The 24,577-nt window shown below is 34.9% G+C and overlaps 1 protein-coding gene across 1 annotated transcript; it reads right to left on the reverse strand.

The window, feature by feature from the left end:
* Positions 1–1,300: 1,300 nt before the first annotated feature.
* Positions 1,301–23,281, reverse strand: RIOK2 (RIO kinase 2). The gene is made up of 10 exons (XM_030325518.2): positions 23,096–23,281; positions 20,623–20,761; positions 19,644–19,760; positions 17,168–17,343; positions 13,931–14,019; positions 11,782–11,973; positions 9,483–9,575; positions 7,493–8,017; positions 5,894–5,990; positions 1,301–1,587 (listed from the first exon to the last, which is right to left on the reverse strand). The coding sequence occupies exons 1-10, from the start codon at positions 23,159–23,161 to the stop codon at positions 1,423–1,425; spliced, it is 1,659 nt and encodes a 552-aa protein (XP_030181378.1). The 5' UTR covers positions 23,162–23,281; the 3' UTR covers positions 1,301–1,422.
* Positions 23,282–24,577: the final 1,296 nt, after the last annotated feature.

Genomic DNA, 24,577 nt, shown 5'->3' on the forward strand with positions numbered 1-24,577 from the left:
AGGTGAAAGGGAATCTGCTGTCTTTATCATTCTTGGAAATAAATCTGCTGTTATTTCCTCTAGTAGATCATTACCATTGATGCAAGTAATTTTAGGACATTCTGGCTGGTGACTGTGGAGTGACATTGCCATCTAGTGGTCATTTTTTTTCCCATAGGTGATGCCCCTCTTCTGGCCTACTGGGTGATGCTGAGACTTGAATATCATCAGGTAGATGAACTTAAGCACCCATCTTCCAATCTCACTGGATTACAAAGTCTTTGTATTACAATGCCTTAAGTATTTTCTTTCCCCTGCACTATTTACTTGTGAAGTGAAAACATGTTTTGGACCCACCCAAGAATATTAGAAAGAGGTTTTCATTCCTTATCCCTTCTACCTCCTTATACTCCTAACTCTTCTACTTCTGCTCAGGCCTGCATAAAAACGGACAAATATGGAAACTGGTGAGACTACGGCAACTTTCTGTTCCCATGACCACATTACCAATTTAAATAGTGGAAAACAAAATTATGCATCACCAGCTGATCCTTAATACTGGACTGGGGCACCTGGGTGGCTCAGTCAATTAAGTGTCCAACTCTTGATACCAGTTCAGGTCATGATCTCATAGTTATTAGTGAGATTGAGCCTTGCGTTGGACTCTGTGCTGACAGCATGGAACCTGCTTGGAATTCTCTCTTTCCCTCTCTCTCTGACCCTCTCCAGATCGCGCCCATATTCTCTCTCTCTCAAATAAACGCTAAAAAAAAAAAAAAAAATACTGAAGCCTAAGAAAAACAGGTGGCAGTAAATTCTCCCAGTGGTTAAAGAAAATAACAAATTGTTAGCAGAGTATCAGAAAGCTAAACATGATTACAATCATTGTATCATTCTAAAAGCTATACTTTAATGAATGTTTACAAAGTGCTGGGCATTGTTCTTAGCGCTTCTGTGTATTATCTCACCTAGTCCTAAAAACAACCCTATTAAATAGTTACAAATCCATTGTAATAGTAAGAAAATTGAGGTGGAAAAGGAGAGAGACACATATACGACTTGCTTAAAGTTCTTTTCATTAGCAAGTGGAAAAACTGGGATTTGATACCATGGAATCTACTTGTTTTTGGTAGAGAACAAAAAGCAACACAAATAGTGAAATTTAGTTTTTTTTTAAATACGCAAATATGCCTAATAAAGATTATTTTAAAAAACAGATTTTAGCAGATTGACTAATCATCTAAAATATTTGGAGGAATTAAATTGGTTTAGCAGAACTACTAAAATTATTCTTTAGAAGACACATACCAAAGGAGTCAAATTAATATATGAAAGAGAGTTTATTTATCTATTTATGTATCTGCCTTGGTCTAGAAAAGACTAAAGATGGCTTAAAAGGGGATCATACTAATGTTCTGGAAAACATTCAAAATCTTAAACATATTACTCTCCCCAAAAGTTAGCTGCTTCCAAGCTTGACTTAATATTTTGCATGTTTTCTCTCCGTTGTTTTGTAAATATATTTGCTTCTCCTTTCTGTAATCGACGTCTGGCAGCTGATTTTTGCTGTTTTGTCAACTGACGTTTCACCTTCTGTTTCACCAATTCCTGGAAAGATTTCATGAATTAGTATTACTGATTACTGAACATTTTAATAAGGAGACAATATTCAATAAAACAAAGATTTACATTGTTAATATTTTTCATATTTGTTAACAAGCATGGATTTCTTAAATTCCAAACACTGACAGTACCATATGAACCACAACAAAATAAACCACAAATTAATGGTTATAAAATAGAAGAAATTAAATTCCTAATAGAAATACAGATTATAGCAAAAAGTAGTAGTCACAATTCTTTGAATAACAAACCACAACAGTGCCACCTAGTGTCCATGAGGAAAACTGAAAACAAAAACAAAAAAAATTTACCCAACAAGATAAAAAACTGCTTGTTCCTCGGCTTTTGAGGTAAAAGTAGACATGGCTTTGTAGTAGAAAATTATGTTTGAAAGCATTCACTACTGGCCAAAATTTATCCAAGAGTGCCTTCATAACTTCAGGTATAGAGACGACCTGATGGCAGCAGTTACATGGTAAAGTCTTCACACAGTTTCTGGGAGATGTAGAATGTATTCTCAGTGAATAATCATAACTTCAAATTATTTCTTATTAAGACCCAGGCTGCCAATGTCACTTACAAGATGAATAAAAGTTTGAATATTCTGCTCCTAATAATCTTTTCTTCCTCTGAAGCACTACAGCCTGTTATTTAATTGTATATACCCTTGTACCACCCTACTTATTTCCTAAAAAAGAAATAAACACTGCAAGCATTGAAGGAAAGGTCTCTTGTTAATATGCCCTACACTCTGCTAGGCACAAAGAAACATTTATTAAAACCTGTCAAGTTAAAAAAAATTAAAGAATAATCAATCTGAGGTAAAAATGGCCTAACTAGTCGGCTTATGTTTCTTGAATTGCACATGTGTATTATAAAACTTGGACCAGATGAGTTAAAAGCAGACTTTGCATTTTTACATAAGTAAGCAGACTACATTCAATTAACAGGCTTTAACAAGTCATCCCTCTTGATTTTAGTCTACTGATTCCCAATGGGAAAAAAGGTTAAGAAAATAAACAGATGGAACATTCAGTTTTCAATTCCCTGCAGAGGCTGATATCCCATGAGATGTAGTTCCCCAAACCCAGTAAGGCAGGAGACTTAGAAGGAACTGGTACCTCAGAAGTTTCAGAACTGAAAGCTGTAGGACTGGCTGAAAAGTTTAGAACAAGTACGACTGGGCTCTAGCACCCCTCCCTATCCTAGGAAGAAGACAGGCAATTATCATAGCCTACTCACCCCAGCAAGAGACCAGAACCCTGAATGAGAAAAACATCTTAACTACAACAAAGATAAGAGAGCAATACTTTCAAAATTCTGAAGGAAAATCATTTCCAAACTACAACTCGAACACTTAAAACTCCCAATCCAGTGTGAGAACAGGATAAAAAGACATTTTTAGCAATAAAAAGTACCACTTCTACCATTCACTCAAATAATTACTGGAATCAATATTGCCAAATAAAGAGATGGAACTAGAAAAGAGGCAACCGAACAAATAGGAAAGGAGAGATCATCCCAGGAAGACAACAGTAGAACATGTACCACACTTAAAACCAGAGGAATTCAGAGGCCTCTAGAATATTTTCAAGAAAAAAAAATCAATTTCTTTTCTAAATATTTTGTGTGAATTTCCCCTTGGTTCTTCACTTTGATGAGACCACAGGATAATCATATCAAGAAGCTCAAGAAAATAAGGAAATAATGGATTATTATGCATGCTCCTCCTTCTAATCCAGGACAATTTATGAATCCTACAAGGTTAATTTTTTTCATGTTAAAAAAAAAGTGGAAGGGGTGCCTGTGTGGCTCAGTAGCTTAAGTATCCAACTGTTGATTTCAGCTCAGGTCATGATCTCATGGTTCAGGAGTTTGAGCCCTGCATCTGGCTCCATGCAACAGTGTAGAGCCTGCTTAAGATTCTCTCTCTCTCTCTATCTCTCTCTCTCTCTCTCTCTCTCTCTCTCTCATTCTCTCTCAAAAAAAAAAAAAAAAAGGCAGGAGAAAAATCTCATTTAGTATTTATTTTTTAAAAAACACTTGTGTATTATTTCAGGGAGTACATAAAAAATTAAACAAAAATCATGCATTTTGTTGATTCTGTTGTTTGGTTGTTGTGGGCCATATGTTTATTAAAAAGCAATATACCTAAATGTTTAATAAGAATTTGTTACATATTAGAAAGAACAGGGTTCACAGGTGGCAACTTTGCCAATAAATAGAGAACGACAGAAGTATTTATATGAAGAAAACATCTTACAATTACAGTTTCAAAGAACAGAGAAGATCTTTTACCATATAGGAAAATAATCATCAAATTAACAGAGGTAAAAAAATAAAGTTTCTTTTCTTATGACTTTTTAACAAAATGAAATGTGAGCTCAAGGAAAAAAGGGTGACCAAATTTTCAAAAGAATGTAGAGTTAAGATCATCAATTTGTTTCCAATGATTAGAGGGAAATCTTTTTGATCAAGCTGGCTGAAGAGATCTTTTTCCTCTTAGAAGGCAAATTTGTATTTTATAATGCAATTCATTATAGGTTTGACCCCATCTTAAACTTTAAGTTCCTATTAGCTATAAAGGAAATGAGGTAAAGTCAAGACTTACAGACAATGTCAGTGTCATCTTTTATATACAAAAGACAGCATAACTTAGCATGAGTTAGTAATCTAAATTTTTCTTTATATGTGGTTGCCAATTTTATGCCACTGTAATTGTATAAAAGCACTTATGTTTGGAATCTGAGAAATCAAAGAAAAGAGTGTAAATAAAACTCAAGTATAGAAAATATCAAAGCCAAGGGTGGACAGACAATCATAAAGTGTGAGAAATTCTTAATAAAGACAGGTTGATAATACTTAAAGGGAAATTTTTATCTTTTAATATAATTAATAGATGTTTCAAAAATTCCAAACATTTATAGTTTTCATCTAGAATATCAAGTAAATTATAAGCTCAGCAGAAAAGAGTATATAAAAATCAATAATTTATAGAATTTCACTTTTATTTTGGTCTCACAACTCTGAATGTTCATATTATCAAGAAAGTTCCTAGAACCATTAAAAATGTGTTATGTTATAGAATACAGTATGTTCTTTTTAGCCTATCTTTTATAATTCTGATTTAATTTTGTAAATATCCCATATTATATCCATAGGACACACATTTTAACTTATTGGACAATATATATGAATTTGGAAATCATAAGTTCAGTAAAAACAAAATTCTTTTATTTTGAATTCATATTCCACATAATTTTATTTCTTCCTGGTTTTTTTTCTAAATTTTTTAATGTTCCCTTTTATTTTTTAAATTTTAACTCCATTTATTTTTGAGAGTGAGTGTGAGAGAGAGTGAGCAGGGGAGGGGCAGAGAGAGAGGGAGAGAAAGAGGGAGAAACAATGTCAAGCAGGCACCATGCTGTCAGCAGAGTCTGATGCAGAGCTCGAACTCAAAAACCATGAGATCATGACCTGAGCTGAAACCAAAAGTCAGATGCTTAACCTACTGAGCCACCCAGGTGCCCCTTTTAATGTTTATTTTTGACAAAGAGAGAGAGAGACAGGAGAGCACTAATGGGAGAGGGGCACAGAGAAAGGGAGAGAGAGAATCCAAAGCAGCCTCTGAGCTATCAGCGCAAAGCCTGATGTGGGGCTTGAACACATGAACTGTGACATCATGACCTCAGCTGAAGTAGGATGCTCAGCCAACTGAGCCATCCAGGTGCCCCTATTGCCTCCTTTCTAACTTCTAAATTGATTTTCTTCTTTTGTTTATATTAAATAAAGTTATCACTAAAAACTGGTTTTAAGGATATGCAGCTTAATGGCTTTAAGTACAAGGGAAGTCCCCAATACACCAAGTATGTAATTTTATCTCTTTCCTTAAAATCTACAAAGGAAGTAAACTGATTCTTCCTCTTGGGCAGCCTGGAGAGTATGGCAGGCAGTAAAATCCAGGAGCTGGACTATTTGTATTCACTATCCTGCACAGAAAATGTCCCTTAAGAAATTCTTTTGAACATTGCTGCTAAATGTCTAACAAAACCTTTAGGTCAAAAATTTTTAAATTACCTATTTTTCTCCTTCAAAATTTAGTGAAGCTGGCACATCTTCACACTGTAGCTGCATTGCTGTCAGTAGCTGGGAAATCTTGAGCAAAGTCATGTAACCTATCTGGGCCTCAATTTCCTCATTGTTAAAATGCAAGGACTAGACCATATCTGAGTATCTACAATCCAACCAGGGTAGTGACCTAATCAACATTTGGAAAAGAATGAATAGTTACCGGAGGAATTGTTGAACAGCTTAAAACACTGCCCACAGAAGTAACACTCAGAGTTCTTGTCCTGTACTGTTTAGTATCTTCCATACTTTCTTCATCTCTAAAATTAAAACAAAGTCACAAATTACTTAATTTTTTATAGTTAATTATGTGTCATTTATACTTATCCTTACATAATAAAATATCATTATATTTGAAATTTCTGTGAAGGTAAAACTCACACATTTCACAATTCAGCCCAATATATTAATAATTTCCATTTTTCAGCATTCTAATAGTCCCCATCAAAACTGCAAAACGTTAGAATGTTTCAGCCATCAAAATTTGTTACCACTTCCCCAGAATTTATATCTCTTTTCCGCTAATCTCTTGTTCTTTCATTGAACTTTACACATATCTGCCTCTTACATTTAAATTCTTAGAACACTTCCCTGCCATCTCCTAATAAACAACAAAAGATGTAATGGGACCAGAGGCAGTATTCTTAATCTGTATCATCTGCCCTGCTAAGGGAGAAAAACTGCAATGATGGAAACAAACTTGTTTTACACATTGCTCAAAGTTTTAATATATACAAAGTTTAAGACACTCAGACCATATTAACACCGAACAGTCAATATTTTTCAGCAACATCTCTTATCTTATGTTTCTACTCTGAATAATACAAATTTTGCCCAACATGTGTTTAAAGAGAACAAGTTATTCTGTGCTAAGACTCTTTAACCTCTGTAGATTTTCTTCAATTACTTAAAATCCTCAGTCCCTGCCACTCTTGATTTTAACTTATAATTTTAATTTTACAAATTTATTATTTGAGTTGTAATTGCCCCGAGACTCCAGATACAGTTTTACAGAAAAGGCACAAAATTTTCATGTTTTGTTTCACGATAAAACTCTAAAGACAGCCTTAGGATGTGCTGAGAAATGCCTAATAAATGTACTATTGATATAGTTTTGTCTTATTACTATTTTGAAATAATTAAAACTCCTTTCATGATTCAGGATAAACTATTCCAAATATAAAAATTAAATTTTTTATCTTTTGCTAAGTTCAGGCTGCTAATTCATTAATATTTGCAAGAAAAAAAAAAAAAAACTCTTAGAAAAAAAAACATATAATGTTAAATAATTTTAACTATACATGAACAAATATTGATAGAAGGTTCAAAGTACCAGAGAAAATTCACTCTAAGTAGATATCTTAAGAGAGCACATTTACTACATGGTTACTGGACTACATATAAACCAAACACATATACAACTACAAAAATATATGAACATTCGTACATCTAGAACTTGACCAATTTACCAATTATTGTAAATAATTCTTTTAAAGTAATCAGTTTGCATTTTTAAGGCAGAACTGTTTAAAAACGAATCAATAAACTGCCGAGGATTAGGTCCATTGTAGAAGGTAATCTAAATTTTAACAATAAAAGGGTTATTTGCTTTCTCAGTTTTTAAACATAATGGGACAGAATACAGCTCTGTTATATCATTTGAAAAACAAGAACAAAAACGCCACTCATTTATCAGAATTGAAGAAAGTATAGGTCTCCACATTAAAGTAAAAAAAAAAAATCAATCAACAGAAATCTATACCTGAAAGACCTGAATTCTTTGTTTACTGACGACAAGGCAATAAGATGAGGGCATGCATCTTCATAGTCTTCAGAGCTCATGGGGATTCCTCCTTGACCTGGTTTACCATTTTGCCTAGTGTCATTTTCAATTTTGTCTGTCTCCTCAGAACATTCAGTTACAGAATTGTTGTCAATAACTTGACCTTTTATTTCTTCTAAAGCTTGACTGAATTCAGGTAATTCAAAATTTTGTGCATCAGCACTCTCCTCTGACGAATCCTCTCCCTTTATTTGTTCAAGGTGTCCAGATGATATGCAACAGTAGTCAGCGGATTCATCTGCAGACTTCTGATCACTTTGATTTTTTGATTTATGAAATTTTGCTTTTTCTGACAACTCTTCATCAGAAGGTGAGAATTCAGATCCGTCTTCTGTTTCAGTATTTTCATCATCTGGACCTAATGGATGAAGCAATTCATCATCTGTCTGCATTTCCTTTGTGTAGCCGCTGGCAGAAACCTCTACATCAAGAGAGTCCTCCCTCCTAGAAAAAAGAATGACAAACATTAGGAAAAAATCTACCTGACATGGGTAAGTATTTATTATTCTGATAAATTATAATTCTGAAATGAGTTTAATAGTTAATGTATTTTTAAAGATTTTTCTTTGCCTAAAATGTAATAGTTCAATATACAAATATAAAAGATACATTTTTGTTGTCACTTAAGAACAAAATGACTATGGGGATGACTGCCTGGCTCATTTGGTTAAGAGTACGAATTTTGGTTTTGGCTCAGGTCACAATCTCAAGGTTTATGAGATTGAGCCCTGGATTGGGCTGTGCTTACAGTACAGAGCCTAATTGGGATTCTCTCTCCTTCTCTCTCTGCTCCTCCTGAGTTCGCATGTGTGTATGCACATGCAAAGACTATTAATAGCAACAAATATTAGCAGAAAGGTTACAGAAACTTCAGTTGATAATGATTTAATAAATTGACTTTAATGGGCGCTAAAGATTTCTTCTTTGAAGTTCTATCATCCCAAAGCACAAAAGTGTCATAATTAAGAATATAAAATAAATGAAAAAGTTTTGCTTTGAAAATTTACATATAATTATGTTCCATGAATCAAGTAAATATAGCTTCTGTTCTGTATAAAGGAAAAACATAAACTCCAATATGAATAAAAGTTCGTGAATTTATAAGAAACTAAATGTGTTACTCCCCTAAAATTCACAAACATAGCCTTAATAGACCAAAGGCACAAAGGCAGGATTTTCTAGTTTTTAAGTTTCTTTTTTTTTTTTTTTTTTTTTTAAATTTTTTTTTTTCAACATTTATTTATTTTTGGGACAGAGAGAGACAGAGCATGAACGGGGGAGGGGCAGAGAGAGAGGGAGACACAGAATCGGAAACAGGCTCCAGGCTCTGAGCCATCAGCCCAGAGCCCGACGCGGGGCTCGAACTCACGGACCGCGAGATCGTGACCTGGCTGAAGTCGGATGCTTAACCGACTGCGCCACCCAGGCGCCCCTTAAGTTTCATTTATACACTAGACAGCAATGATACTCAACAATGATTATGTGTCAATGGTTACTATTTGGAAATTTTTTAGATGAAACTGTTAAACTTTTCAGAACTAAGTAAATCAAGTATTATTTATTTATTTTTATTTTAGAGAGAGGCAGAGAGGGAGAGGGAGGGAGGGACGGACGGAGGGGGAAAGGTAGAAGGAGAGAGACAGGGTGTCAGAGAGTCAGAGAGAGAGAGAGAGAGAGAGAGAGAGAGAGAGAGAGAGAGAGAGAGAGAGAGAGAGAGAGAGAGAGAGAGAGAGAGAAAGAAAGAGAGAGAATCCTAAGCAGGCTCCATGCTGAGGTCTATCCTTCGACCTTGGGATGATGACCTGAGCCAAAATCGAGTTGGATGCTCAACTGACTGAGCCATCCAGGTGCCCCAATAAATCATATATTTAAACAGTTTTTATTATTTTAAACAAAGCAGAGTACAAACCTGATATCACTAAAAGTTGGGTAAAGCTCACTTTCATAGCCGAAACGTTTCATGAAGAAATCTCTAATGCATTTAACATCTCTGTCAAAATACCTGCAAAAGAGAATCATTTTTGATATAGCCTTTGTTGCTCATGTTTTTCCTCATTAGCCAATGACAATATACTTATTAATGATATTGCTAATCATTATATGAAAAAAGATGTTACTCACAAGAAAGAAAAGAGACAAATCAGATGCCAGTGTGTTTGAAAAACAAAAACAAAACAAAAAAGCAGAGGAACTAATAGAAAATATAAGCTTTCAAAGGCATATGGTCCCTATAGTTAGAAAACTAGAGGCCTTCCCATACTGTAATAGACATACTAAGAGAAAATAACATGCATCTGAATCTCAGAAAAAAAAGACTGGGTCTGCAGTTAGGGGCAGGTTTCCACTTTTCCTCTTTAGTCTCCAGCCTGTCTGGTTATACTTCTCATCAGCTATACCCACTAGAACCCCATCTACAAAAGCTTAAAGACGAAACAGATTAGTGACACATAAGAAAAAGTTTGGGGACCATTAAATTATGTTTATATACCTTTACTATCCATTAGCTAATTTGCAAGAACATCCAAGAGAGATAAATAATGCTGTGGCTTATAAACAATGATCTGAAGACACGCTAATCTGGACCAATGGTAGAAGGACCTATATCAGGTTGCTTTTTTAGGCCACCATAAAGCAGTGGGAACAGATTAAATTCTCTAGGTTTCTAGATAAGGGAGAATTAAGAAACAGGGTCACACAGAATTCACTATCTGCTTGAATATTAATATTTCAGAGAAAGTCTGGAAACAGATAATGGTGCTAATCTTTCCTAATTTTAGGGCACCCAGGGAAAAACCTCAGTAAATTAAAAATTATCTTTTTATTTATGTCTATGTTTCATCTAATTAGACAAACTCTCAAAATCTTCAAAAGCAGACATAGGTCTTTTTATAATTATTTATTAATTAATTTACATCTTAATTTCTGCTACATAGTACAACTCCTTTACCCTAGTACTTCTCCATTAAATAGCAAGTTAAATCATACTGTTTCCCTACAGAATAATGCAGCCTACACTTTGAATATCACAATTTGTCATCGTTTCCTTCTCTACTTCTGGTGGTTCCTGAATATTCTTTCATTGTGTGACTGTTACCCCACAGTAATAAAAATGGTGATGAGTCATCATCTAAAGATATGTTAAACACTCAAACACCAGGTGTTTATTAATATTTTTTGGTTAAAAATATTCTTTAAATTTATATTTAAATGACATCTTCTTTTTCTGGAATAAGTATAGACATTTTCTTATGAAAATCTGTAGGAAGAAAAGTTTGACTGAACACAAACTGGTTTGAGTTCAAACTTTCCAAGAATTCATACACTCTTATTTGTAAATGATAGCGATCGTTATCTTCAGGAGAAAGGAGAAGTTTCTCATAACTTGGAAAGGAAGGTAAAAAATATTCAGCTTTGATTACAATCAATTACGTCACGAAATACAAAGTAAAATATTGTCATACTTCATAACTTGGCTGGCTTACATGGTTAAGTAATGTGAAGAGTAAGATTACCACAGTATATAAAGAGATTCTGCCCTATGTTAGGGATGAGGTTTTACATGAGTTTTTTTCTAATGATAAAATAAAAACTAAAAATGATAGGAGAGATATTCTTGGTTTGGTAACTGAGTCCACTTCAAGATCATAATTTTTACTAAGGCCATCATGATTATAAAATTATGCTTGATGAAACACTCTTGGAGGCAACTATGGAGCAGAGAGAGGATGGGGTCCTAGGGTTCCCTTCTATATGTCTCTACTTCTGGGCAGACTTTGTTTTAAAAATTGGGCTTCCACGTAAAAGTCTGTTTGAATAAAAGTTTGCTGAACTTTCCACCTAAGAAAGTTTGACTTTCAGAAGTCTGTCTGATTACACAAGTAATTCAAATTCTTTTGATGGTTTATAAAGCAGGCAGTTTCTTCAGATTTCCCATGTACAGCAAAAACTTAATGACTAGGTTTTAACAACTGGATCAAAGTGCATTTTCTCCCCTTTAAAATACTGAGGAATAAGATAGGTTCTCTTAGGGGGGGAAATCCTAGTTTGTATCCTTTAATAAAAGAACAAATTTTTAGACCATCAACATCAGTCACTTCAAACCAGTTATTGAGCCAAATCACGGTATTACAAAGTTAAAAAAAATTAAGAAAAAAATGACTGCATCACACGTAAACACACCCATATCCAGAATCACTTTTAGCATATACCATTCAGCATTGTGATGAGAAGTTGAAACCATCTGTGGAAAATCAATCATGGTGATGTGGTCATCTTTATCCAAAATGAGATTGAATTCATTGAAATCTCCATGAATCAGTCCATGATTTGCAAGTTTGACAATTAGGTCCATAGCTTCATCATATACAGATGCAGGGTCTTCAACATGGTGTATCTGACATCTGAAAGTGTGAAAACAGGTTATTTATATTCATTTATGATTTTCATGAAAGCAGGCATGCGTATTATTTTTTCCATTTCTTAATTCCCTATCAGCTTTCTCTTCATTTCTATTAGCACACAGACAAGATGTAACAGCTACCACATATTAAAAAAAAAAAAAAAAAAAAAAGCCACACCCTGTCTCAACTCTATATTCTCTTTCTACTACATACTTTCATGGATAATTACAGCCCAACTCCTCTACATGTACTTACTTCATTTTTTCCCTCCCATTCTAATGAACTCATTTTAAACAGGTTTTCATCTACTTCGTTTGAATGCAATAGGTAGAGTCAAAACTACCAATGATTTCCATGTTGCTAAATCCAGTGGTCAATTCAGACTTCATCATATGCGGTCTCTCAGTTAACCTCTTCCCCTCCGCCCCCCGCCCCGCACCCCCGCTGAAATGCTTCCTTCACTTGACTCTTGGTACACCAACTCTTCAGGCTGTCCTCTTTCCATGTTTATCATTCCTTCTCAGTCTTTTTCACTAGTTCTTCATCTTTCCCCAGACGTTTAAATTTTGGAGCTCAAAGGTTAATACTAGGAGCCTTTATTTAGAATAATTCTTGGTGATCTCATTTACGCTGTTGGCTTTAAACACCTCAATCTATACTTCTCTGAACTCCAAGGCATCTCAAACTTAAGCATGTCCCATACTGAACCTCTGATTCTATCCCATCCTCTAACTCCAAGCTGCTCTTCCTGCAGTCTTTCTCATTTCTGTAAATGACAACTTTGTACCTCCAATTAATTTGTTATTCAGGCCCAAAATCTTGGTGTTATCCTTGACTTTCCCTTTCTTCATATTGATATCCAATCCCTAACAAATCGTGTTGGTTCTACCTGCAAAACATATTCAGAATCTAACCACTTTTTATCACCTTCACATCCACAACTCTGATCTAAACAACCATCATCTCTTGACTGGATTATTGCAATAATTTCCTAGCTTTTCTTCCTAATTCTGTCCTTGTCACCTTTCAATGTATTCTCAAAACAAAAGCCACAGCGATTCTATTAAAACATTAGTCACATCATGTCTCTTCTCAGTTCAAATTCCTCCAATGGATTCCTATCCAAAACAAAATAAAAAAGCCTTGTGCTATTGCTACAATGACAACAACACTGCAATATATAAACATATGAAATCAACATGCTGTACAATTTAAATTTGTATGTCAAATGTACTAAAAAGGAAACTAAAAGTTCCTTGCAATTGCCTACAAACCTTAAATGATCTAGTCCCCTGTTGCCTCTCTGATCTCATCACTTTTTATCTCTGCCCTCATCCACTCAACTCCAGCCACACTAGCCTCCTCACTGCTTCCTGAACATGCAGGCATGCTCCAATCCCAGGATTTATGTACTTTGCTGGTGCCTCTGTCTGGATCTCTTAGATATCTGCATGGTTTTCTCTCTCACTCATTTTAGGATTATGCTCAAAAATACTTTATCAATGAGACTCTTCCCGACCATTTCATGTAAAATAGCAGTTTCCTCCACTCACCTCAGTACTCCCTGTCCCCTTACCTACTTTATTTTTATCTATAACATTTTCTACCATCTGATAATCATGTATTTCCTTGTTTAGCTATTTACTGCATGTCTCTTTCTATCAGAACATAAACTCTATGAAGGCAGAGATTTTGTTTTGTTCACTGGTAGGCCTACTAAAACAGTGCTTAGTATATACTAGATTACTAATAAATACATGCTGAATAAATTACAGAGATTACAAAATTCATACTATCAGAACAAAATTGAATTTTTAATTTGCATGTGAGACTATTGCTTTGTGGTAATTTCTAACCTTCCAGAAGCAATATTTCATTTAATTAAAAATATTTTTTGAAAACTAAACCTTACATTTATTTATTACAATCCAGAGTTTCAAGAATAATAAATACTTACAGAGGATAGCCACTTACGAGTTCCATTACCACTGCATGGCGATTATAATCAATCGGTTTTGGGACTGGAAATTTCCTCTCATACAATGCCTAAAATATAGCAAAATAGGTATAAACTAAAGAAGAGGTCATTAATATTTAGGGTAAAATAAAAGTAAACATACCTGCCCACAACTAGAAGAAACATACAAGATTTTACAAAATTACACGTGATTATTTATGGCTTATTCACAGCACAAAATGAGCTACACATAAAATAAAATTTTAAACCAGTTAACAATTCACTTTTTCACCAAACGCTAATTTACTGAACATTTACTAAATATTATACATGGTGCTAGGGTTACAGAAATGAATGTAAAAAAGCCTGTCCCCAAGAAGCCTATAATCTCCTAGGATATACCCTCTTCATTTTATTTATTTTTTTATTATACTTATTATTTTTTAATCTTTATTTTAATTAGGCTCCATGTCCAATGTGGGGCTTGAACTCATGATCAACAGTCACACTCTCTACCAACTGAGCCAGCCAGGCACCCCAGGATATATCCTCCTATTTTTTTACATTTCTGCCATCAATTGGGAGTGTGCTTAAAAATTCAAATGGAAATAAACTGTGAGTGAGGAAATACTCTTGTCTTCTGGCAGATGAGAAAATGAAATATCCCAAAAGATCAGGTATTGTAGCTTACAGAGCATTGACCTTTTTCTTCAGACCACAATATACAATGTAAATTATGTAACAAATATACACAGTAGTAGTCTGAGTCATATTACTTCAGATCATCCATAAATCCATCTTTTCTTAACTTCTTATGCTTAACTTCTTCTACCTTTTGCTTACAAAGTCCTGTTATTACTTCCTCCAAAATATGTTAGGTTTATGCTCTCTGCAATTTGGAATGTTACCATTTGAAAGTAGGCCTTTGTTATTTATACCTGATTGCTCTAACAGTGGTTCTAGCACTTGCCACCATAACTAACCTTTATTTTGGGTACCAATACCAAACTAAAATACTTAGGTCAATGCTCCATTCAGAACAATCTACAATGTTTATAAATATTGATTTCAGTCTCAACAACTTTTCCTAGTTTTCAGAACTCTCTTTAATCCACATATCAGGTCCTAGTTTTCCCAATACTCTTTTTAAAAAAAATATATATTATATGTATATAATATATTATATTTATATTATAAACATAATATATATAATAACAGTCTATGTAATATTTTTATTACACACAATATATTACATACATAATATACACATATATAATATATAATGTAAATATATACTACATATAATATATACATGTCTATATTTATAATATAAATATAGACACATATAATATATATATAATACATATTATATATGATATACATGTATATAATGTACATATATAATGATCATTTATTTTTGAAACAGAGACAGAGACAGAGGGTGAGCAGGGGAGGGGCAGAGAAAGAGAGAGACACAGAATCTGAAGCAAGCTCCAGGCTCTGAGCTGTCAGCACAGAGCTCCTTTGCAAAGAACACTGTCTTACTATCTTATCCTTAGAGACAAATCATATGCATGCTTCATGACTCTACTCAACTCCTACTTGCTTTATGAAACCTCTTTCATCAACTATTCTACTTTACAGAAGTTTCTCTAAGCTTAACATATAATTTAATTTTTAAATGTTTCTTTATGTATATTTGTGTTATATTCCCAACTTATAGATGCTTGACTTCATTACTTATTCCTTTGGATAGCCACACCTTCAGCCCACCCTATGCCAGGTACTTAATACAGTGTGGTAGGCATACAATTCATACTCCGTACATATTTATGAATAGGGCTAATTTCATAAAGCATTTATTTCCTATCTTCCTTGCGGAGGAACTGAACTCCACTCCCCAAAGATTTTTGTTTGTTTGGCTTTGAAGATTTTTTTCAGTACAAGTAGTTCTGAACATGCTTTGGCAGCTCAATAGCATATAACCTTAACTACTGTCATAATGGTCTACCTCTTGCACTATGGCTTACTCCCTAATCTTATTTTATCTAATTAAATTTAATCTTACTCCCTCCTAGGAAAAAAGAGAATAAATTTAAGGAGCTATTGATGCAGTCTGCTTCTATTCTAGTATCTTCATATAAACATCTGAGAAAACACCTAATACAGTTTTAGGAAAATGTGTAATAATCTCTACCAAACTGCTTATTTACTGAATATTATAAGATACAAACCATTAATATATAAGACAAGAAACACATAACATGTATGGTATCAGTATCAGCTATTTACATTGTCTTCAGAATTCTTCCCCCATAACTACTAAAAATTTAAGCACATGAATTAACCTACTCAACACCAAAATGCAATTTCCAAAACTTTCATTTACAAATCACATACTATAGCATTATGTATGTAAATTATGTACATATGTATGTATGTACTTTTAGTAAACTCCATACCCAATGTGGGGCTCAAACTCATAACCCGGAAATCAAGAGTTGCATGCTCTTTTGACTGAGCCAGCTAGTGCCCCGAGGGTGACTTTTAATAATGTAAAATTTTAAAAAGTGAAGTTAAGTAGTAACAAATAAATACTACTGGAGAATAATAAAAATACAGTATTATTTTCTGTTTAATTTAAATGTTATCGAAGATATAGATTTTGATTATTAAAGAAACTTAACAAATATATTCTGAACTTAATTTTGAAGTTAAAAGATGAAAACCTAAAGATTTTTACCATTCCTAATATGCATGCAAATTTGTACATCAACATTTCTTCTCCATTAAGTGAAGGAAAGGTACTAGTCAACTTAGCTGAGACACTAAGGTTTCTACAGATAATCACTAAAGGTAATTCCCTGGGGTTTTCAACTGGAGACAAACATATGCATATTTATGTATACTAAATGGATACATATTCACACACACACTTTTGTGAGGCAATTACATCACTAATTACTTAAAGCTATTTGTTAATTTGCATTGTAATACCTTATTAATACTGTAGAATACTTGTTGCCTTTATGCATTAATAACAATTAAAAATGCCTTCACATAGGAAAAAAAATCACCAGAAAAACAAATAACAAAAATAATTAACAGTTAAAACTAAGTGTAATGACTGGGACTGGGGGTAGAGAGATGTGGGGAAAATAGACTGGTAAATGTCACTACGTCCTTTCAGTTACATGTATTATTTGGTTAAGAGACATAAAATTATTTACAAAATACCTTCATGTAAGCAAATTCTTTCATGGCAGAGAGACGAGATAAATAAAGCCAAGACATGTTATGCCTGTGTTTATGATAATCACGCTTGTTTTTCAGATTTCGAAAGGAGGTTCTTCCCAGCCTATGAAGCTTTAATGCAAATTGCTGCCCTTCTTCATTTGCAACAACGTAAATATCTAGAGCCAAGATGTAAAAAAGAGCATTATTAAAAAAGTTCACTTGTAATTTCCTAATTTTGATTTTATTTACATCAATTATATCTTTCCTAATAACCACGAATACTTACTACTCAGCAAAATTATTTTAACTGCAATCCAAAATAAAATGACATGTATTAATATCTACTACAAAAGAAAAGAGGGATGTTGTGTGTCAAAGGTTATTACTTCCAAAGGTGCTCAACACTCAATTCAATTTAGTGGGAAAAATGTAATTGTCTTTTAGCATCCTACACATATAAGCAATTTAATATCTTCTTTTTCAACAACACAAAGTTCAATTCTTTAACTGCTTCAATAAATAATATTCAGTTGTTAGAATATAATCCTATAGTAATCAGAATGGAGATATTCCCCTAAATATTCCAATTATCAATAAAAGTCAGTATTTGTTAATACTGACATTTAATGGGGCGCCTGGGTGGCGCAGTCGGTTGAGCGTCCGACTTCAGCCAGGTCACGATCTCGCGGTCCGTGAGTTCGAGCCCCGCGTCGGGCTCTGGGCTGATGGCTCGGAGCCTGGAGCCTGTTTCCGGTTCTGTGTCTCCCTCTCTCTCTCTGCCCCTCCCCCATTCATGCTCTGTCTCTCTCTGTCCCAAAAATAAATAAACGTTGAAAAAAAAAAAAAAAAAAAAATTTAAAAAAAAATACTGACATTTAAAACATGTCCTAATTATTCATAAGGATTTTAATTATTACACATCAACAAACTATCTCTCACATTGGCAGGATTATAAACTGGCGTAAACTTTTGAAGGGAAATCTGATAATATCAAAAATTTAAATGTACTAACTTTTGTGCTAATAATTCAATTTCTAAGACTGTATTTACAAATTTATTTGTACATGTGCACAGAGGCATGTGTACAAGGGTGTCTACCACATCATTATCTAAAAAAGAAAAGGTGAAGTAACATAAATGTCCATAACAGCTGGGACTGGTAAATTCAATTACAGAGCACACATACCATGTAATACTCTACATAACTATGAGAAAGATCTATCTGTTAACATGAAATGATATCAGAAATGCATCCAGGGACACCTGGCTTGCTCAGTCAGTATGGTATGGGACTCTTGATCTCGGGGTTGTAAGTCTGAGTCCCACATTGGGTGTAGAGATTACTTAAAAATAAAATCTTAAAAAAAAAAAACCCAAATCAAATGAATCAAATGGAAAAAAATCAAGTAATATTTGCTTTTACCTGTGATTAAAAAGATATATATGTGTATATATACATATTTTCAGTGCATTATATACTATTATTTACATAGACTATTCCAAGAAGGATATATGAGACAGCAGTCAACAGTAACAGCTTTCAAAAGTATGACAACAGATGGAGACCTGGTTAGGATAAAGTTTTACTTTTTATTTTACTTTCTTTTGTACTATTTATGATTTATACAGTGAAGTTCTTATAAACAAAAAAATGTTATTTTTTAAATGAAAAAATTGGACATAAGAGGCAGCCTATCTAAAAAGAGGTGTTAAATTACCTCATTTTACACATTTCTCTCTCTCTCTCTCTCTCTCACACACACACACACACACTGCTGTATTTAGCAATCTTGCATTATGTATTTGTTCAATGCTATTTTAGAATGCTTTTTTCTGTGTTCTACACATACTTAATTTTGCCATATTTCTGCAGTAGAAAAATGTGTTGTAGCTTTTAGTCACTGTCTTCTAATACTTCCTTGTGTTACATATTTTAACTCTTACAAATGTCCATTATAACATATAAAAGAACAAATAATATATTTGCCAAAGATGTCAGTTATTAGCGGAAAATGAATTCTTGGTATAACTGAATTTTCAATGAGAGACTTATGAAAAACAATAACCTACCAAACTAAGAGTAATTTCATCAACTTTACTGCTTCCAACTAACTTTTCAATTCACTGCTTAGCTGAAAAAAATGGAAAAATTTAAAAGATATGTTTTCTCAGGGCACCTGGGTGGTTCAGTTGGATAAGTGTCTGACTCTTGGTTTTGGCCCAGGTCATGATCTCATACTTTGGTTCATGGGATGCAGCACCACATCAGGCTCTGTGCTAACAGTGGCAGAGTCTGCTTGGGATGTTCTCTTTCACTCTCTCTCTGGTCCTCCCCCTGCTCATGCTGGCATGCGCACTCTCTCAAAATAAATAAATAAACATTAAAAAAAAAAAAAAAGATAATGCTTTCTCAAAGAGAAATATAAAGAGAAACTAAAGCAAAGAAAATGAGTTCAGTAGTACTGTTAGCACTTACCAGATTCTTTGCCAACACCTATCTGGTTTCCAACAGATTCAACTACCTGTCTAGAAGAAAGTGTTTTCAAAGCTAGGTAATCATATCCTGCATTTGTCAACCGATAGCCCTGGACAGCTAGACAAAATAAAATGAGAAAGACTGTATTTTAGTTACATCGCACAATCAAGTCACATTAATTCAAGTCATGAGAAGAATTTAAACAGTAAGAAGTCTTAGCTGAAAAGATTAGTTTACCCAATCCTATGAGTTTGGCATTTCTTCCTATAATTTGTATTTTCTCTCTAGAGAGGTGTTACTCAAAGCACAACTCACAGACTGACACCAGTCTATATGTACTACTAGTTTGTGATAAGACACAGAAACTGAATGAAGTGGTTAAGTTCAGTATTTTTTCAATCACTTTCACCAAGCTTTTTTTTTTTATGTCTTTAGCTCCAATAAGGAATTTGTGCCTGTATTTTATCAGTTTTTAAATTTCATTTTTCTAGTAATTACTTTTTAACTGTTATTTTATAATAAAGTATGGCTCCATGGCAGGTTGAAAGAAACAAACTCATTCCTCACCATGGATAATTTGAGAGTTAATGCTCTAGAGTCCTGTGGCAAATTTTCCAAAGATTGTGGCAACAATTATCTCTATCCTATTTGCTCTTCTGCAATTGGAATTTGTTATGAGGAGATAGAGACTATTTCTTTACTCTGTTTATCTGGGTGGGCCCTGTGACTACTCTAATAAAACATGGTAAAAGTATGTGGGTTTTCGGGTCTAGATAGAGTGCTTTGCTGTTCTCGCAACTTTGATTTTCTACCTTTTTAAATGCCTGCTCTGCAAATAAAATAAAATAAAAAAAAATAAAATAAAAAAATAAAATAAAATAAAATAAAATAAAATAAAATAAAATAAAATAAAATAAAATGACTGCTCTGGGGAAAGCCAGTTATATGAAAAATCACAAATGGTGCCATAAATACTTACTTTTGGTACGCTCCCAAGCTATGAGTTTATGTTTCACTAATTCTCTTAAAACTTTATTACAGCCACCATGTTTAAGGCTGGCTATAGAAGCAACCAAACTGCAGGGAACTATTTCATGGTTCTTCATGCCCATTTCAACCTGAAATTAAAGGAATTATATGCAATCATAATCAACACAGAGCTACTATCAAAACCTTACTAAGAAGTTAACTTCTCCTTCAAATTTCTCTCATCATGCAGTTCCCCAACCAATTGGAGACATAAGTGATACCTTCTCTGGACATATATTAAATCATAATTTGATATATAATCACTGATATTCATATTCTGCCTCTACTAAACTATACAGGTAAAAACTGTGAGTGCTTAACAATTACTGACATGTGGCAAATATTAAGATATTTGTTGACATCTAAATGTTTATCTGTAAAAACTATAGGTAGTCCAGATATTTATTAAAAAGGTATTTAACATGAAAGTACCATGCAGGAATAGTGGAAGATAGAAAAATATACACAAATAACTCTCAACTCTTTGGAGAATTTATTATCTAATAGTGTAAATAAGAACCGATACATCTAATTTTATTAGAAGGCAAGAAACAGTAAGTGTTAAAAAAGAAGTGGCTCAGGGATGAACAAAAATAATTCTAGCTGAGGGGGATCAGTTTCAGGAAGAAGTGGCACTTGAGACTGACTGTGAGATGCAGAAAAACAGAAAAAGTACACAAGGGAATATCAGAGAAAGACAAAAGATTTGGACATGGCACATATGTAAGGCAGTACAGAGCACAACAACAGCTAGTACAGTGGTAGCTCAGATGCGATACTGAGTTCATGAAAGGAAGGCTGTAAAATGCTTTTAAGTAAATATAAAAAGCCTTGAAATGCAGACCAAAGAGTTTCAGATTTCTTTTTGAGAAACAATGGACCCCCTTGAAGGGTTTACATACAGGTGATATATGAACAGAGATTTTTTAAGGACACTAATCAAGTTCTGGGAGGTCCTTCAAACAAAGATGTTTAAGGTAAAGTGGAAAGATACATCTATACTCAGTAATGAAGTCACAATTAAAGGGAAAAAATTGTCAATTATTTGATAGAGGTAACAGATAAAGCTGCCAAGTGGATGTGATCATCAAGTAAGAGATAATGGAAGACAAAGGAGGGTTGAGAAACAGAATTTGGGGGGAAGTTCACATTAAAAAGTAAGGGTAGCCAGTCAAAGTAGGGTTATTGATGTAGAAGGCGCCTGAGAAGTAAAGGAAGAGAGAGTCAAGGAAAGGTGGCCACTGATAGCAAGGATGTAAGACTCAACTGAGACTGAAATATTCTATTTAATGAGTAGGTCATTCCTTGGTGAGCCTTAAAGAAGAGTTTAAAATATCACAGAAGTCAAGTTTTGGAAGATAAATCTGGCACTGTTTTGATGTCCCAATCAAAACCTCGTACCTTAACTCATTTTCCGTGCTTTGTTCCATCTCTCCTAGTCTCTAACATTCTTTCTCTTGACTCCCCTATTTCTGTCAGAGGCATTAAGGATTAAGTGAACATGCTGATGAAGCAAAGAAGGAAGGTTATCTACCAGAAGTGACAGATGTATAGAGAAAGTACAGCTGAATTAAATAATCTACGGGAAGAGAAACGTGTCTTCCAAACTTCATAATGAATTTGCATTTGACAGTTTAATCCTTAAGTATTGCCTATTTAAGCAAAAGATGGTATCTTCTAAAAAAAAGTCATTGTTTTATTCTGGAAATGCCTAATCTATGTGTTGCTGATATTTGTGCCATAAGACTATGACCAGTAAAATCAGTTTTTGTCACTTCCCTGTTTAAAACATTCAGTGGACTACGCCATTTACCGAAGGCATCGATGCGCCCCATCCCAAACGTGCACAAAGTCTCTATTCTATTATTCTCGTTATCATCTCCGTAGCACTTAATATCTGATACTATCCTCCTTATTTATTTATTTATTTATTTATTTATTCGTTTACTCGATGATCTGTCACTCTTGTCTCGTACCCCGGTGAATTCCCTAAGATTGTCACTAAAAACCAGATAAATAAGCGTTGAGTGAATGAAACTGAATAAATGCTATGTAAGTGAATCTGGGAGTGAGGAACTCAGTGCTATCAATTCTCAAGAGTCTTAAACTCTTGCTCGGGTGGTGGGAAGCCGAGCGTTCAGAGGCTTTCCAGGCCACAGAGATGCAAGTGTGGCTCTGGAGTACAAGACGGGAGCAGAAAGGAAGGAAATGATTAGAAGAGGGGCCTCTGCTCTGTTTTAGGGGAGACGAAATCTTCCGACCAAAAACTTCTGAAAAACCCGACTGTCGGGTCTTTTCCCCGTGCCCAGTCTGGGTCTCTTTGGAGGGCCTACAGCGTGCTCAGCTGAGAGCCGAGTTCGAGGAGCAGAGAAGAACCGCGGTGGGAAAGGACAGGGGACAGGGAGAAACGGCGAACTTCTTACCGCGGTCAGAACCCTGAAGTCATCCCGGCTCATGTAACGTAACTTGGCCACATTCACTCGCCCCATGGCGGCCCAAGATCAAGCCACAAGTCTCCCTCACAACAGATGAGGAGCACAAGGTAAGCCCACACACCAGCCTCTCTCCAGCCTCTCCACCGCCGCCGCCGCCGGATGGTTCGCGCATGCGCTGATCCTTCCTGAAGGTCCTTGTTAATAAATAGAAGAACTAATCTGGCGTGGGAAAATGAAATGCCTTCTGAGTTTTATGATGCATATAGTATGGGTCAGTGCAGAGTATTTTTTGTATAGTGACTTTTTCATGTAAACTAACGGACTTCAAAAATTCTCTACAGTATTTCCTTTTATTTTTCATATCTGTCAGGATTGGCTGCCTAAAGGACACCATCCGTCTGTAACAACAGAATGGCAACTTAACGGGAGGAGCAAAATTTTACCCACAAACAGCAATTCCTCCTTTAGGCAAAGTGAGTTCCAATAAGGGTGGTTGGAAAATGAACCGAAGCGCGCTTAAAAGTAACAATAGTAATTATACAGACATGCCTCCCCTAACAGGACCTGCTGAGAAAAGAGGAAGGCGTGGCTAGAGTGAGAACTCCGTTGCGTTTGCTCAGTATTGGTTTTAGGTTGGTGCTCGAGAGTCGGGAGTGCGCTTGCGCCTGGCGGGGGTGGAGTTTAGGCTGTGTCGAACGCAGGCTGTCTTGGTCGCTTCTCCCGCGCATTTCCAGAGAAAGTGGGCCATTTTGACTGGTGGTAACGAATCTCCGAGGATGTTTATCCAAGGCCAAGGAGTAATTTCAGGGCTTTAGGAGAGCCACCCACACTGACCCTGGAAGTTTCTACGTCAACAAAAATGATAACCGGAGCAGGACCTTAAACAACTTGCACCTCAGAGGGTGGGTACTCTACCTTCCCTACTAAAGCAACAGGGGTAACAAAACTTGTGTGATATTGGTTGTGTTTATATTTGCTTTCATGAACTACAGTTTAAACCTATTTTGGTATCCCTGTCACGCATTAAGATGTGGGTGCTACATATGGCCACGAAGGACTGTGGCCTATTTCAGCTTTGACTCCATTCCCAGCCACTGCTGTTTAGCCTCTCTCTGGATTTCAGTCTTATAACTTTGCAAGTAAACTTTGGAGTCCATTTTTTACAGAGTTCCCTTTTTCCTGCTGGGGTTCCACGGGCCAATGTGTCCATTTTCCAACTCTCCAAGGCCTTAGTGAGTATGTTGCTTTGTCCAAACACAGAGTTAGCCTTTTCATAAAACATGCACTGCTGTTCGAAGACAAGCAGTTGAATGTGTGCTTTCATTCCAGTCAGAATAGTTAATAGTGTGAAACCATAGAATACAGGCAGCAGAGCAGTCCTCTGTCCCCTCTACACCACAACCTTTGGCTTCTTTTTTCACTTGAATGCAGTAAGTCTTTGATTAACCATGCTCAACTAATGGAAACCTC

Source organism: Lynx canadensis, chromosome A1, assembly GCF_007474595.2.
Source record: "Lynx canadensis isolate LIC74 chromosome A1, mLynCan4.pri.v2, whole genome shotgun sequence".
NCBI classification, from domain to species: Eukaryota; Metazoa; Chordata; class Mammalia; order Carnivora; family Felidae; genus Lynx; species Lynx canadensis.

Bases quoted from the DNA above. Each gene is read 5' to 3' on its own strand.
- RIOK2 (XM_030325518.2), bottom strand. From the start codon at position 23,161: ATGGGGCGAGTGAATGTGGCCAAGTTACGTTACATGAGCCGGGATGAC. The intron at 19,761-20,622 runs GTAAGTATTTAT...TATTTTGTCTAG, and splicing joins AGCTTGGGAGCGTACCAAAA to CTGTCCAGGGCTATCGGTTG. The intron at 11,974-13,930 runs GTAAGTATTTAT...TCACACTTTCAG, and splicing joins CTCGTAAGTGGCTATCCTCT to ATGTCAGATACACCATGTTG.